This window comes from Lepidochelys olivacea (assembly GCF_965140295.1).
Source record: "Lepidochelys olivacea isolate rLepOli2 genome assembly, chromosome: 6".
In the NCBI taxonomy this organism is placed as follows: domain Eukaryota; kingdom Metazoa; phylum Chordata; order Testudines; family Cheloniidae; genus Lepidochelys; species Lepidochelys olivacea.
The window spans coordinates 120,618,012-120,633,213 of NC_140416.1; the positions used below are offsets into that span (position 1 = coordinate 120,618,012).

Consider the following 15,202-nt stretch of genomic DNA (forward strand, 5'->3'; position numbering starts at 1 on the left):
AACACCAATAAATCGCAATGCGCAGCATAATTATTGAACGGCTCCCAGTCAGAAGCTGTGCATAGAATGATTGATGCAATATAACACAACAGAGGAACAACAAACAGCGAGGTGTTGGACTGAGTTGATACTGGTAGGTATGCTATTGCTGGTTCTTTTCTGATGGCTCCACCAGTTTCAGCAGAATTTAAACTTTCATCACAAAGAACAAAAAGACGTTTGACCTCTCTGGCTGCCTCGAGAACCTGCTGAATGTGAACGGATGCAATGCTGCTTTCCAGAGTCGTCAGCCAGCCAGCCAGCCTAGAAAGCGCACTGGGATAGGCAAGTCGTGCTCCTCCCCTGCAGTGAGGGACTGCAGACAGCCCGGAACCACACCAGTTCTGCTGAGAAAGAGGGGGAGGGCAGGGCTGTGGGATCCCACCCGGGCGGGTTTGTATCCCGTGCATGCCAAAGCGCTGCTCACAGGGGCTCTCTCCTCTACGGTGTGTGCGAGGGAACAGAGCAGCAGCGGGACCTGCAGGCGACCATGTGGTTTCCCCTCCACGTGTCCCACAGGGTCAGGGGCGCAAGTACCGGTGACACTGGGGACGTGGAGTGGCACTCCCTGTCTCACACAGGGTGCGTCTACCCAGGAGCGGGAAGGGGGTGTCCCAGCTCGGGCAGACATACGCACGCGAGCTCTGCTCGACGCAGCACACTACAAATGACAGTGTGGCTGTGGCTCAGGCTAGCTGTCCGAGTGTATAACTTGGGGGTTGGTACTTGGGTCGCTTGCCTGAGCCACCGCCTTGGCCACACGACTGTTTTCAAGCAGCACTAGGACGGGTACGTCCACCCAAGTTAGGAACCATCTTCCCCGCTGCTGTGTGGATGTACCCACCGAGAGTGGGCAGGCAGGCTCAAGGAACGGGCGGAGCACTGGCTACTACTCAAACTGGCCAGGCAGTGCCAGGGCACGCACGCTGTGCTAGGTACAGGACTGGTGCAGGTTACAACCTCCCGGAGCTGGGGGAGAACCAGGAGGCAGCTTACGCCTCGGTACAAAAGCCAGTGGGGCAGCCTGCTGATAAAATGCAGTGCGTTTGTGATACAATTACCCGAATGTGGCAAACCCAACGAAGAAAATGCTCAATGAAAAAGATGCACTCTGGGGGAAATACCCAGCAATAACCAAAAAGGACTTTATCTGAGAATTAATTCCTGGCTATTATTGTAATTGAAAAAGAAGCAGAAATAACTTACCCTTTCTAAAGACTTGAGAAGATTCTGCCTCTCTTTCAGCTTTTGGATACTGATGACTATTTTGTGCCTTGCACCTTTGGTAACATTCTGTGAAGATACAGTACAATGTGACACTCACATCTCCACCAGCCAGCAGGATGCACAAAAATCCTTTCTTTCGTAAGTGAAAAGGGCTGCTGTTAATTCAAGAAACCTCTGAATTCAGGGATAATCAGAGAGGCACAGGGTCTAAGGAAACAGGTTAGAAACCCATTGAAGTTATAGATTTCTCACTGGCTTGTGCACCCTCCTTTGGAGTGGCAATATTTATAAGTGCTCACAAGGGACGAAAGGTCTTCTCAGAGACTTAAGAAAGATGTTTTTAAATCCAATGTCAGGTCTGGGAGCAGAACTACAGCTCTCGGTGCCAGAACACAGTTTTCTGTGATTCAAATCAAACAAACACTTGGCAGAAACTGAAAAAATTGCCCTCTGCCACCTGCTGCCTTTGATCACAGTTTGTTTGCAGTTGTTCACAGTTCTCTAGGGAGCTGACTCGGCGAGCCTTACTCTGGCAGAGTAGAATGTACTGTACACTGACACGAAGAGAAGGCCCACTGATTCCAATGGGACCACTTGTGTCATTAAATGTAGAGATCTCACTACAGTTTTAAACTATTTTGCACAAGGCGTGGCAATGCTAAGAAAAGCAATCCTCAAAAAAAAACAAACAAAAAAACAACCCTCAGAGTTAGGAACCGAAATAGCGGCACCCAGCCTGATTCACTACCGTGGTAGTCCAGTTTATGCTGGGGTAACTCAACAGTGTTATCCCAGCTCCACATTGGTGTATCTCCACTTGTACCCTGACATAAAACTGGAGTAAGAGTGTGGTGAATCAGGCCCCCTGGCTCTAAGAGAGGTGTGAGAAGCTTAGGCCTGGTCTACACTTCAAAATTAGTCTACACTTAAAAAAATTTCATGGCCCGAGCACTATAGTTGGGCAGCCCTAAGTCCAGTGTAGACATACCTAGGACAGCGGAAGAATTCCTCCATTGACCTAGTTGCCGCCTCTCGGAGGGGTGGATTAACTCCATTGACATGCCCTTAGAAAGCTGCGGGGCCCCTTTCATTTTAAGGAAAGCTTGGCTGGGACATTGCCAGTTTCCTTCCTCCAGTGCAAGTCAGTGTTTAGGCCATGTCTACACTAGCACTTATGTCGGCAAAACTTGTCACTCAGGAGTGTGAAAAAAATCCACCCCCCTGAGCAACATAAATTTTGCAGGCATAAGCACTTGTGTGCAGAACGCTGCGTCAGCAGGAGACGCTCTCTGCTGACATAGCTACCACAGCTCGTTGAGCTGGTTTTATTCTGTCGATGGGAGAACTCTCTCCCATCAGCATAACGCGGCTAAACAAGCGCTCTTACACCGGCACAGCTTGTAAGTGTAGACACAGCCTTAGTGAAGGCTCTGGAAAGTTTAGAAGGGGCTGAAGAAATTGGAAGTTAAAAAAAAGACCCTGTCAAAAATCAGCTGAGCACCTATATAGGCCTTGAACCCAAAAAGACTAGAGTATCCTTCTCCGGCAATGAAAGTGTTACCAGATCATTCATTCCATCAAACTTTTGGAATCATAGCTCAGAGGAAAAACAAATCTATTTGCAACACGGCAGCAGCATTTGATTTATAAAGATGCTAATCAGATCTATTTATCCCAGGGATAACATGGAAAGCAATCTATTAAGGAGATTTTAAAAGGAACAAATAAGTCAGTCACCAAATTCCCGTTGATTTTCAATGGGTGTTGGATGTCTGAATGCCATTTGTGCCTCTGAAAGGGTCCTCCTTAAAGTTCAGTGGTGAAAGCCAGTGCACATCTCCCATTGACTTTGATGGGATGAGGATTTCACCCCATGACTTCACTGACAAGCTTTTGGCCAAGTCATTTTTGGATACAAGGTGTCGTTTGCCCCTCCCCCCCCCCCAGTTTTTGGCATTTTTTTGCAATGTTCACAAATGATGCAAAGTTTTCAGGGAAACCTATCAACAAACTGAACAAACAGAGCGTTTTTAATCGTGACAACACTAGAAAAAATATGTGACTAACTGTTTTATAGCTAATTTGAGACATACTTGTGCCTCGAGCTGGCATTCAGTAAGTGCCATCATTTCTTCATATGTCATCTGGGAGAAAAGAGCTGCATACTTGTGCAGACGGAGACTCTTCAGCCAGGCAGGAACATCTGCAGCACAAAGGCAAGTCGACAAAACGCCCTGTTATTTGATGACACTATTTAACAACATAACATAAAATCAACAACAACATGAGGAGTTTATTAGGCAACGGATTCCTTTTGTTTTCCACAGTACTGGCTTACTGATAGCTCCAAAACTTTTATTGCACTTTGATGTTAGCAACGAAGGCTGGAACGTGCCTAAGGATATACGTCCCAAGTTCCCACTGATTTCAATGGTGTTTCAGATGCATATTCATTGGCAGGATCAGTCCCTTGATGTGGGGCATTTCCTATTAGATCTGATTGCCCTTTATGAGCCACGGTGAAGTAGTTTACTGTCTTTTGAAGATTCTTCTTAATTCCCTGTTCACACTATTGTTTTTAAATACTAGTGTTTCATCTTACACAGAAATGTATTCACAGCACTGAGACAAGACAGAGGAGATGGCGTGGCCTTTTGATCAAGAGTCAGGTCTTACAGAGTTGCAAACCTGGCAAATAACTACTTAGACTCAGGGCCGGCCTTAGGGAGAATGGTGCCCTGGACGAACTTGTATTTTGGCTCCTGCCCTTAATGCTGCCCTCAACGCCCCAGTGCCCGCCAGGCCTGGGCAGCCAACTTGATCCCCTCCATGCCCCCATCACAGCTTGACCCTGGCTGAAGAGCTGTGTGGAGATGGAGAGCACTGATAGCAGGATACCCCAACCCCATAATGGCCCCATAGACACACTGAGTGGGGAAGGGGCTCCCGCAGTGCAGCACATCCCACTGCAGAGCTTTGTGGGGCCACAGTCCCCTTCCCTACACCCTGGAGGCTGGGGGGGCCCAGACTCTGATGGCGCTGGCAAGAGCAGAGAGCCAGCTCCGCAGGAAAGCAAAGGGCGGTACCCCGGGGGAACTGAGCTCCATGGCCGCATGCGCCCATCCGCTGGGCACTGCTCTGCACCGCTGCTGCCCGCGACTCTCACGCTCCCTTTATCTTACTGCTGCTGCCACCTTGGGCCTCTTCTGGGCTCACTGTGTAAAGATGCAGCGGGTCTGCCCCCAGCCCACGCTTCCCTCCTCTTCCTCTGCTCCTTCCCTCGCCTGCATGGCACAGGGTGGCCCTTCTCCGCTCTTCTTCCTCACCCCCCAACTCCAGTTTCTTTGCTTCTCTCTCCTGCTCGAGGAATTGGGCCCATTGCACAGCCCTGCCCCCAGACTCTCCATGCCCCAGCCCTGTCCCCCAGACTCACCAGTCCCCAGTCCTGCTTCGCCACAGCACCCTCTCGGGTGGTCACCCACCTGTCAGGCCGGCCCTTAGAGTCAGGAGGTCGATTGGAGCTTGATCCGATACTCCCTGAACTCAATGGACAGGCTTCCATTAACTTCAGCGGACCAGACCCCTTTGGTCACTGGGGATGGGCATTATCTACATATTTAAATAGCTGTCCAAGCCCTAAATGAGACCTAATAACTCATAAAACTCCACTGTTGCGCAATGAGAGATCAGTGCCTGGATGGAAACCCTACTTAATGTGAGTGCAGGGTGCCTCTCCATGGGGCTTGTGCGGTGCAGTTACATCAGAGTAGCTACCATAGTGCAAATGCCCCCCAGGAAAGGGAAGACCTTCGTTTCCAAATTTTCTGGACTCTGAGAAATTAGTGAGTGGGTTTTAATGAAAATGAGCAAAACACTATTTTCACCACCACTCACGCTCACACACACACACCGATTGATGAAAAGGGGGAAAAATTCAAAATTCAGAAGTGTAGCTTAGTATAAAATCCAAACTCCATCATATTACCTGAAACTTGCTTTCTTCCCAGTTCTATTCTGCTGTACAATATCCTACAGCCCTGGTTCAGCAAAGCACTTAAGCACATGCTGTTGTCAGGTATACACCTAAGTACTTTGCTAAGCAGGGATGAATTTAAGCACGTGCTTATGGCTACGCATACATGTAAATGCGTTGCTTAATTGGGGCCTAATATCAGAACCTGAATCTACCTGAATTTTTGTTTTAGCATCACGTTTCCATTTAGACTATGGACATTTCCAACACACACCCTCTTTACAGAATTTCTGACAACATAAAAAGTTGTGGTGATTCTTATTTTGCTGTATTTTTTTTCCAGTCACGTAGAAATGGCATGGTTATTATGGGCGACTGACTAGCTCCCAGATCAAGCAATAAATGCATATAGAAATGGTAGGTAAAAAGCCACTGGGTGAGGAGGCTACTTAGACCTTTGGGGCTTGTTTGCAGTCTATTCCTGTCAAGGGTCAGGGTGAGCTCATCTTCCAAGATTCCCCACCCCTGACACATATCCAAATGGCTCCATGTCACTATGACCTTCCTTTCAGAAGGGAAGGCTGGACAAATCTCCCTCTGCAGAGGTGTTCAGTATATTCCTGAATTGAGACACTAAGCGCTCCCCCTACAAAGAACCCAGCACACGCTCAGCTCACTGCAGCCTGGAAGCCGGATGGACGTCTGCTTTGATCCTTCGCTTACTGAAACCAATGGCAAAACTCCCATTGGGCTGAACTGGAGCAGAGAGGGCATTCTGATTGCTGCAGTGTCACTAGACTGTCAAGTCTTCTATGCTGGTCGGGGCAAGCCCTCTCCTTGCTGGAACTACTCGGGACGGGTTCGGCTGCTGGGGCAGGACGGTGGTAGCCTGCTCCGGATGGGAGAACTCTCTGTGCTGCAGAGACCCATTCTATGGGCGTGCCTTCTGTGATGCCACATACAGAGAGCTTGGTGATGGGCTGGGAGAGGATTAGGGTCAGGACTGGTGGGTCTGCAACCGAGTGGGGACATCAGCCTGTTTCCCCCTTGGCAAAGGAAAGGGGGTGAGACTCCCACTGCCCTGAGGCTTCAGTAACAGCTGTGCAGTGACTGCAGCATGTTGGGAAGCACTCCTCCTTACCCTGGTTGCTTGGGCTATTCGCTAGAGTGCACTAGGCCCTTCAGGAAATATTTCTCAGGGGGTTGTAAATTACAAAGGCATGTTGCAGCTGCAGACAGTTCAACTTTAACCAGTTCCATCAGCGTCAGAAGGGCATGTTCCCACAATCTCAGACTCTGAGTCGTGATTCCCAGGGCTGAAAGTTACCTAGTGCCAGCTGTCACTCGGTTGGAAAGCCTTGAAGTATGTTTCCTACCAAAATGGTTCTGAGACGCTCAGTTAACCTAACAGTCCAGAAAGAGTCAGTGGGGTGAAGCGTCAAATGCAGTTACCTAAATGAGGCCCACACCCTGGATAACTTTGTGCATAAAGACATGACAAGGCCCATACAAATATGGTATTTAGGTGCACAATGGACAGAAGAGCAACCTAAGCTCCTTCACTGGACAGTTTAGCCCAATATGTCTAACCCGCCCCCTGCCACCATTGGAACAACCATCTCACAGCACCTTCTTCAGCAAGTCATACCAGTGCAGCTATTTCTCCAGGTCTGGGTACGTGGAGACGTTTACCCTGTGTTCTGCGCGTTAGTACGTCTTAGTGAGAGCGTCCCAGCATCTTCCTGCTCGACCTTGGCTCTTGCACACAGAGGAGCTGTTTGCCGAACGTCTCACCCCAAACTCAATTCGAAAGTAAACAGAGGAAATGCCAAGTAGCCCAGTCAGCAGTATTTAGCTCAAGTTCCTTGGCCTCAGTCACCATCCCAGGTCATTTAAATTAAATGACTTAAATGTTAGATTTTGAGAGGGAAGGAAGAAAATGATAATTGCAAAGCAAACATGGGAGCCAGGTACACACCAAGCCTGGAAGGTCTAAAGTAAGCACTATTCCCAAAACCCCTGACATGCAACTGTTTTACAAACGCTCCAGTTAGACCCCTTACACCAACAGCAAGCTGAAGAGTACAGCAACAGCAAGCCTCTGGTTTCTAGTGTAAATGGATGTAACCCAACCCAGCATGAGCACCTGTTTTAGATGGAGGAGTCACATCTGTCCCCATGTCCCCAGTGGGCATCTGTCCTCAGCATATGCATACGCTGCCAGTAAAGCACGTTGGGACGAGTCAGGACGAGGGTGCCAGCTCGATGTACGCGATTATTCTCCATAAAAGATGGCACTGAACCTCAGGTCCGAACCACCCTCATGGTCGGCAGAACTTCAGCTCACCCAGCTGGGGCCCACCTCTGCCTGTGATGGGGCCCTTCTCACTGGTGATGCTTCCACAGGAAGTCCGATGTGTAGCCTTGAGGAAACTGGAGCAGGAAGGGCCAGACGGTGCTCACAGCACTGAGCCCATCGTAAGGGGCTGCAGTGCAGAGCCGCACGACCCCAAGGGGAGCACCAGAGGTCTTCAGCGCCCCTGTGCGCATAGAGTGTGCGCAAACCGTGACAGCCCTGTCGCAGACTCAGCATACGCCCCCACCCTGCACCTGGCCAGCCAGCTCCAATGGGGGGCACATAGTGGTGGCGGTATGATGATACCTTAGGTGGTATGATTACGCCTTCCACTCTGCTTTCTTGAACTAGGCAGGGGAATCCTTAAGCTCCCCTCAGTGCAGAGTCCGTAATTCTATGAGCTGGGCCGGTGGCAGAGGAAAGCTCCTTACTCCCCCTCCTGACTGTGCACTGGCAAAAGGGCTAGATAGACTCTAGCCCCATGAAAGGAAAATAGGGTGCAAAGGGGGGGAAATTACAAGGTGTTGAGCTCTTTTAGACCATTTAATGGCAGTACCTGGAAAATCACCATGCAGGATACAGTTATTACTCCCTAATGATCTGCCGCACGGCCGAGTGCTGAGCTATTCTGCACACATGCAGGGTTACTCTTGACTCACCCGTTACTAATAGTTCATTACTCAGTCACCGTGTGATAGTTCTGAAACACTGCGCCCAGCGTTAACAGAGTGTTTTTTCATGCCAGGTGTTTCTAATCAGTTATTCAGAAAACTCGTCATCTACATTTCGAACAGAAGTCTGGAGCTAACGGGCCAAATTCTGCTCTCAGGCCTTGTTTTCACTCTGTGGGTGTACTATACTGGCAATATGCTATATAGCTATACCGGTATAATCATACCGGAAAACCCTTCTAATGTAGGTGCACTTACACTGGCAAAAAAGTGCTTCTGACAGCAGAGTTTATTCTGGTTTGGTGAGCATACCCAAGTCTAGTCGTAAGTTCTCTTATGCCAGGAGAGCTGCATCTACACTAGGGGTTTGGCCACCATAGTTATGCCACCAAAATAATCACACCCCTAACAGACCTAGCGAACCACGCTATGAACACCTCACAACTATTCTCAAACCCTTGCCAGCCTCTCCCTTCAACTGCCCCCCAAATCCAACCCCAAGCAGAGTTTAGAGCCTGTAAAGGGAGAAGTGCCAGAGACTCCATAAAATCCACGAGAGGCTTCACTTTTGCTATTGATTTTATGTAGAAGGTACTCAAATGGGCATCAGTATAAAACCCTAAAATAGACAGATAGGGTATGTCTACATTGCCATTAAACACCCATGCCATTAATCATGGGCTATGAGGCTGTTTAATTGTAGTGTAGATGCTCAGGAGGGTCCCAGAGCCTGTACTCCGGTCTGAGCCTGAATATCTACACCACTATCGTTCAGCCCTGCAGCTTGAGACCCGTGAGCCCAAGTCAGCCACGGGTGTTTAATTGCAATGTAGACAAACCCATAAATATGCTGGCAGAGATTGTAAGGGTAGACCTACCCTCAGATACATCAGTATAAACTCCACTGACCGCTACAGCAAAGGTGAGATAATGCTACGATATAAACTAAAGTAATTCAGGAGAGACCCTGGATTTGCACCAAGATATCTAAAAGCAAAGTTTGGCCCACAGCATGTAGTTACGGAAGAGGCCACGCCTTCCTTTAGCTGCAAGGCAATGTCTTCTGCAAAGGTAAGGGAACTGGGTGGAAGATATTAAATTATGGGGCTAAATCAGTGACTCTCACCTGCACTTCTGCTGCAGCTGAATCAACGGTTTGCAGCTGCATCTTAGAACTCTGTCTTTTCACAATTTCAAAGCCACTCACTATGCATCATTTTTATCATACTTGAATACGAAATGGACATCTCTGCAATGTGCTGGGATCCACTCCTGACACTGTATGCACGCAAGCAACCCTTACTCACATGGACAATTCCACCAGCTTCACTGCTACTTATGTGAACAAAGCTCGCTCACGTGAGTTTGGGTTCCAGGATTGGGCTGATAATGGAATGCTAGACATAGAAAATTCACAAGTTGCATTTCTGAATGAATAATGCATCTCGTTGTATGTTGCTGATGCTAATCCACTTAATCTTTCTCATTCTTAGGGTGTAGACTTCATGCTGCCAGCCCAGCTACACATTGTAGCAGTGCATAATCTGATAGTTTAGATGAGAGGACAATGGGCTATGGAGAACACTGGTTTGCATCAGCTGAGAATCCAGCCCAATATTTAGTTCCACCAAAAATATGACCAAAATGCTAGCATTGTCACTCAGAATTTTGACTTCTCTTTTTGATGTCCATTTCAGAACATGTCTAGAGTGCACAGGAGAACTGGCAATCATACCCTCCTGCACTGAGACGACCTGCACACAAAACTCAGAGACTACAGAACTTGGGAGATAATGCAAAATATCCAGTTCCTTGTGACAACCACTGTAGCCACTGCCTGGCACTAACATGATGAAAGATAAGGAGGACTTGTGGCACCTTAGGGACTAACAAACTGATTTGAGCATAAGCTTTCGTGAGCTACAGCTCACTTCTACTCTGAAATCTGTCATGATGAAAGATGGAACCCCCAACATCAGGACAGGTAGATCTGGAAGTCCAGAAAGTTACAAAACTTTTGAACAGCAGCTCTCAAACCATTGCAGTATTTTTGGCAGCTCCCACTGTACGGTTGGTGAGATTCTGGATAAAATATCGAGACACAGAGCTTCCGGTCCTGCTTGCCTGTCCTCCATCTTATTCTTTTCATTGGTATATGTTTCGCTGCAGCCTGATGATGTGCTCTAGTGTCACATAACAACTCAAGAGCATAGCAGAACCAGAAGCCTATGTTTAAAACACCATCTCCCTGCTGTTGTAGATGAGGAAGCTGGGAGGCAACATGCTGAAGAAAGGAAAAAGCTAACGGGTACATTTACTCTGTTGAGCAATCGCCATGAAACAAAGGAATCTGAACATCCTGGCTGAATGCAAGAACAACTTTGCTCATAGACCGTTCTAGGAGAGGACCTTGGAAGAACTAGGCAAAGAAGCAAGGAGTTGAAAGTGCACATATTTATTCTTGGTCAGTGCGGAATCCAGTGGTTGTACTTGCTGACAAACAGTCTCGTAAATAATGTTTGCTCTGAAAAAAGGAGAGGGGAAATGAGTTTCCTTTCCCTAAGCCTGTTTCTCTTTGGAGCAGGGAATTTCTTTATTTTTGTGTACCAGACAATGCTGTGCACATTGTTGGTGCAAAACAATGATGATGATGATGGGTGGAGAAAGATTAAGCAATTTCTGCCCCTTTGTCTTTATACTACATACATATATAAATAACTAAAATAGGAAAAGAACAAGTTAAGAATTATTTAGACAAGTTAGATGTCTTCAAGTTGGCAGGGGCTGACACAATACATCCTAGAATACTTAAGGAACTGGCAGAAGAGATCTCTGAGCTATCAGTGATTATCTTTGAGAGGAGGATGGGAGAGATCCCAGAGGCCAGGAAAAGGGCAAATATAGTACCTATCTATAAAAGGGTGAATAAGAACAACCCAGGGAATTGTAGACCAGTAACTTAACTTTGGTACCTGGAAATATTATGGAGCAAATAATCAAACAACTGATTTGTAAACACCCGAAGATAATAAGGTGAGAAGGAAAAGTCAACATGGATTTATCAAGAACAAATCATGTCAAACCAATCTAATATCCCTTTTTGACAGGGTAACAAGCCTTGTGGATAGGACGGAAGCAGTAGATGTGAGCTATCTTGACTTAAGTAAGACTCTTGATACTGTCTCACATGACTGTCTCATAAACAAACTAGGGAAATATAGCCTACACAAACCTACTATAAAGTGGTTGCACAACTGGTTGGAAAACCATACTCAGAGAGTTATCAATGGTTCACACTCAAGTTGGAAGGGTATAACGAGTGGGGTCCCACCAGGCTCTGTCATGGGTCTGGTTCTATTCAATATCTTCATAAATTATTTGGATAATGGCATAGAGAGCACACTTATAAAGTTTGCAAATGATACCAAGCTGTAAGGGGTTGCAAGCGCTTTGGAGGACAGGTTTAGAATTCAAAATGATCTCGACAAACTGAAGGAAATGGTCTGAAATAAACAGGATGAAATTCAATACGGACAAATGAAAAGTACTACACCACTGTGTTTTCCTCAAGTGTCCTTGGCTAATGGCAGCACAGCTCCTAGAGGAATTAGTGAAGGGACACTCCTCTGCTGATTCTGATTAGCTGCTCCGCACTGATCTCTCTAGGCTCTTTAGTACATGCTGTATTTGATTATTACTTAGTGTTTATATTACAAGAACTGGTAGTCCTAACTGAGATTAGGATCCCATTTTGCTGGACGCTGTGTGCATTGCACCGGGCTTGTCTACATGGGGAAATTTACTGACATAGCCATACGGGTAATTCTTATTCCAGAATATGAGTGTCCACATGGGGAATTGCACTGGTGTAATTATACCAGTAAATCTCCCTGTGCAAAGAAGCCCTAACACACGGTCCCTGCCTCAAAAAGCTTATAACGTAAATAGACAAGACAGATAAAGGGTGGAGGAGAAACAGAGGCAGGAAGTGACTTGCCCCTGTTCACAGCACAGGGAATGGAACTCACTAATCCAAAGCAACACTAGTGTGTGGAGGCCAGTGACAGAGAAAGGTGCATGTCAGAACTAATGTGAAACTGAAATGGGGCCAGTAGGTGATATCTTTGCTGAGTCCATGAGACATTTCCAAGCATCTGGTTTGCAGCATTCGGTCAACCTCAGTACAGTATTGCCATTCTCAAACACAGTATCATTTTAAAATACATTCTATATAATAATAATTTAAAAAAAAAAAACCCTTGACATTTGAGGCCCAGATCCCGCAGTTAGGCCCACCCTGAAGATCTGATTGCTGGGTAGGGGCCTTAATGGGTTACTTAGAATTCTGCATCCTTTCTCAAAGGATAGTTAGTTTTATTGCTAAAAAGCAGTTAAAAATGCAGGCGTAGTGGAAAATTCAACCAAACCGCACAGAAGAAATTCAATTCAAATAAATATTCTCTCTCAACTACAACTTTTCCAAATACCTGGTGGTATTCTTGTTCCACCAAACTCCACAATGGTAAATCACACATGGCATGCTAAGCTTATACTATGCTACTTTAGACAATAATAAAAAACAAAACAATACAACCCTCCACCCTGCCCAAGAGGATCAATTCTGAACTTAAGGCTGCACATTATAGAGATACAACCTAGCTTTTCAAATAGCTGATGACGTGAAGTGAATTGTGGTCAGATGGCATATTGACACATCAGAGCATCTTGTAATACACCATGAAGGCGGCACAGATCGAAGAACATACTTTGTGTAGAGAAATGCCCACTTGCTCCACTAACCCTATGGTACTGGGTAGCACTCATTTGCTTAGCCTGAAACTAATGCTGAAATGAAAATAATCTTTTGCAAGGCAATGTTTATTTCTTCACTCAAATTAAGCTTTGTGCAAAGATACTGGTATTAAAACATTAATATTCACTAGTACAAAGAGCACATAAATGTATCTTAAATATACACTGGCTGAATTCTCAATGAAAATGAAGAAAAGCTGTCATCTTACAGAAAGTTAGGGGAATATCTTTTCCTTCTATCTATCCCTGTCTTGCCATCTTTTCTTTTCAAATTGTGAACCATATATAATTGGAGCAGAGCCTGTTTCTGGGGGGCGGGGGCAGCAGGGTGTCTCATTTTCACTCACCTTTCATACCACTCCCTTCTTCCTGGAATGTGTTACGAGCAGAAGGCTGATCTTCTAAATGTTCACTCCCACCACTTCCCGAAGAGGCTACACTGCTCTGTGGAGACAGGGGGGCGTGATCGGAGGGGATGCACTGGGGTCCTCTAGCTCGTAAATCCTCATGAGACATCCATCCATGTCCTAGAGGCTGGTTTGGCACATTCATGGGTGGGGTAAGGGACACAGATCGTTTCAAAGGGCTGTGGTGTGTCTGGCCTGAGAGAACTGAAAAAAAATAAAATTAAACAGGTTATTCCCCCCCTCACGTTCTGGGATGCAGCAGAATCCCCAGTGAAGCTAATTAGTTAATCATGGTGTGTACTGCTTGCTTCCAGAACAATTTCATGACTGGCTGCTAGTACCTGAATCATAGCCTGATCTTTCTTTTACCTTCTCAGAAAAAGGAAAGACACAACACCTCAAGCAGGATGGGATCACACGATCCAGATCTAATCGCTTAGGAAAAAATGTTGCACGGATTTGATTTCTAATTTTTAAAAAATTGTTAAGTTTTTCACTCTAAAATTATTTTTCCTGGCATCAAGGGCATAGTTACATGCAGGACAGAAAACACAAGTAGTATGAGGCTACATATATTCTGTTGCTACCATTTGTCTTCATTTCTGCACAGACTATTATCTGTCTTGCATAAAAGATGCAGTGGTAAAGTTTTAGATGGAGCAGGAATTTTCAGACAGCTACACTTAGGACCACAGAACTTGCCACAATGAATCAGACCCATACTCCCCCTAGTCCTGCACCCTCTCTGGTGGCCTGCACCAGATGTTTCTGAAAAAGGTGAAATAAAATCCCCATAATGCAATTATGCAACACCTTGGCCATGGGGGAAGTTTCTTCTTACTTCCCTTAGGCAAGTGGTCAGCTTATGCACCAAAGCATGAGCATTTACATCCCTTATAGTTGTTATCCTATCTAATGACAGGTTTCAGAGTAACAGCCGTGTTAGTCTGTATTCGCAAAAAGAAAAGGAGGACTTGTGGCACCTTAGAGACTAACCAATTTATTAGAGCATAAGCTTTCGTGAGCTACAGCTCACTTCCTCAGATGCATGTAACTGGATGGCTCATCTTCCATATAAACGTCTACTCCTTTTTGAATCCTACTAATCTCTTGGACTCAAAGAGTATGTCTACACTGCAAAGAACGGTACCAAATCTTTGAGCCCAGGTCAATTCACCTGGATTAGTGGGGTTTTAGCTGCAGGGCTAAAAACAGCAGTGTAGATGTTTCAACTTGGGTTGGAGCCCAGGCTCTGAGGCCTTCCCCCTTGCCGAGTTTCAGAGCTTGGGCTCCAGCCCAAGCCTGAATATCTACAATGCTATTCTTAGCCTGTCAGCCGGAGACAAATAACCCAGGTTCTAGAGTAGCAGCCGTGTTAGTCTGTATCCGCAAAAAGAAAAGGAGGACTTGTGGCACCTCAGAGACTAACAAATTTATTTGAGCATAAGCTTTCGTGAGCTACATCAGAATGCATCCGATGAAGTGAGCTGTAGCTCACGAAAGCTTATGCTCAAATAAATTTGTTAGTCTCTAAGGTGCCACAAGTCCTCCTTTTCTTTTAACCCAGGTTCTGACACTCTGTGCTGTGGGTCTTTCTTTGCAGTGTAGTCATACCCAATCAATCTATGATTAATAATGAGAGCATCACAACAGAGAGGAGCCTAGCAGGTGGGCTATAAAGTGCACGTCTTTCAACCTTCCAGAAAAAACAGACAAC

At 46.2% G+C, this 15,202-nt stretch overlaps 1 protein-coding gene across 5 annotated transcripts in view; it reads right to left on the reverse strand.

The window, feature by feature from the left end:
• SAMD4A (sterile alpha motif domain containing 4A) overlaps window positions 1-15,202 on the reverse strand; it is a 208,680-nt gene that overhangs the window by 39,510 nt on the left and 153,968 nt on the right. For 3 of the 5 annotated variants that reach the window (XM_084631369.1, XM_084631367.1, XM_084631368.1), the window contains 3 exons: window positions 13,426-13,689; window positions 3,360-3,469; window positions 1,246-1,332 (listed from right to left, as the gene is read on the reverse strand). In XM_084631369.1, the coding sequence (XP_084487495.1) occupies window positions 1,246-1,332; window positions 3,360-3,469; window positions 13,426-13,689 (461 nt within the window). The remainder of the gene's footprint in view (window positions 1-1,245; window positions 1,333-3,359; window positions 3,470-13,425; window positions 13,690-15,202) is intronic. The other 2 variants (XM_084631371.1, XM_084631370.1) reach the window with 1 other exon arrangement.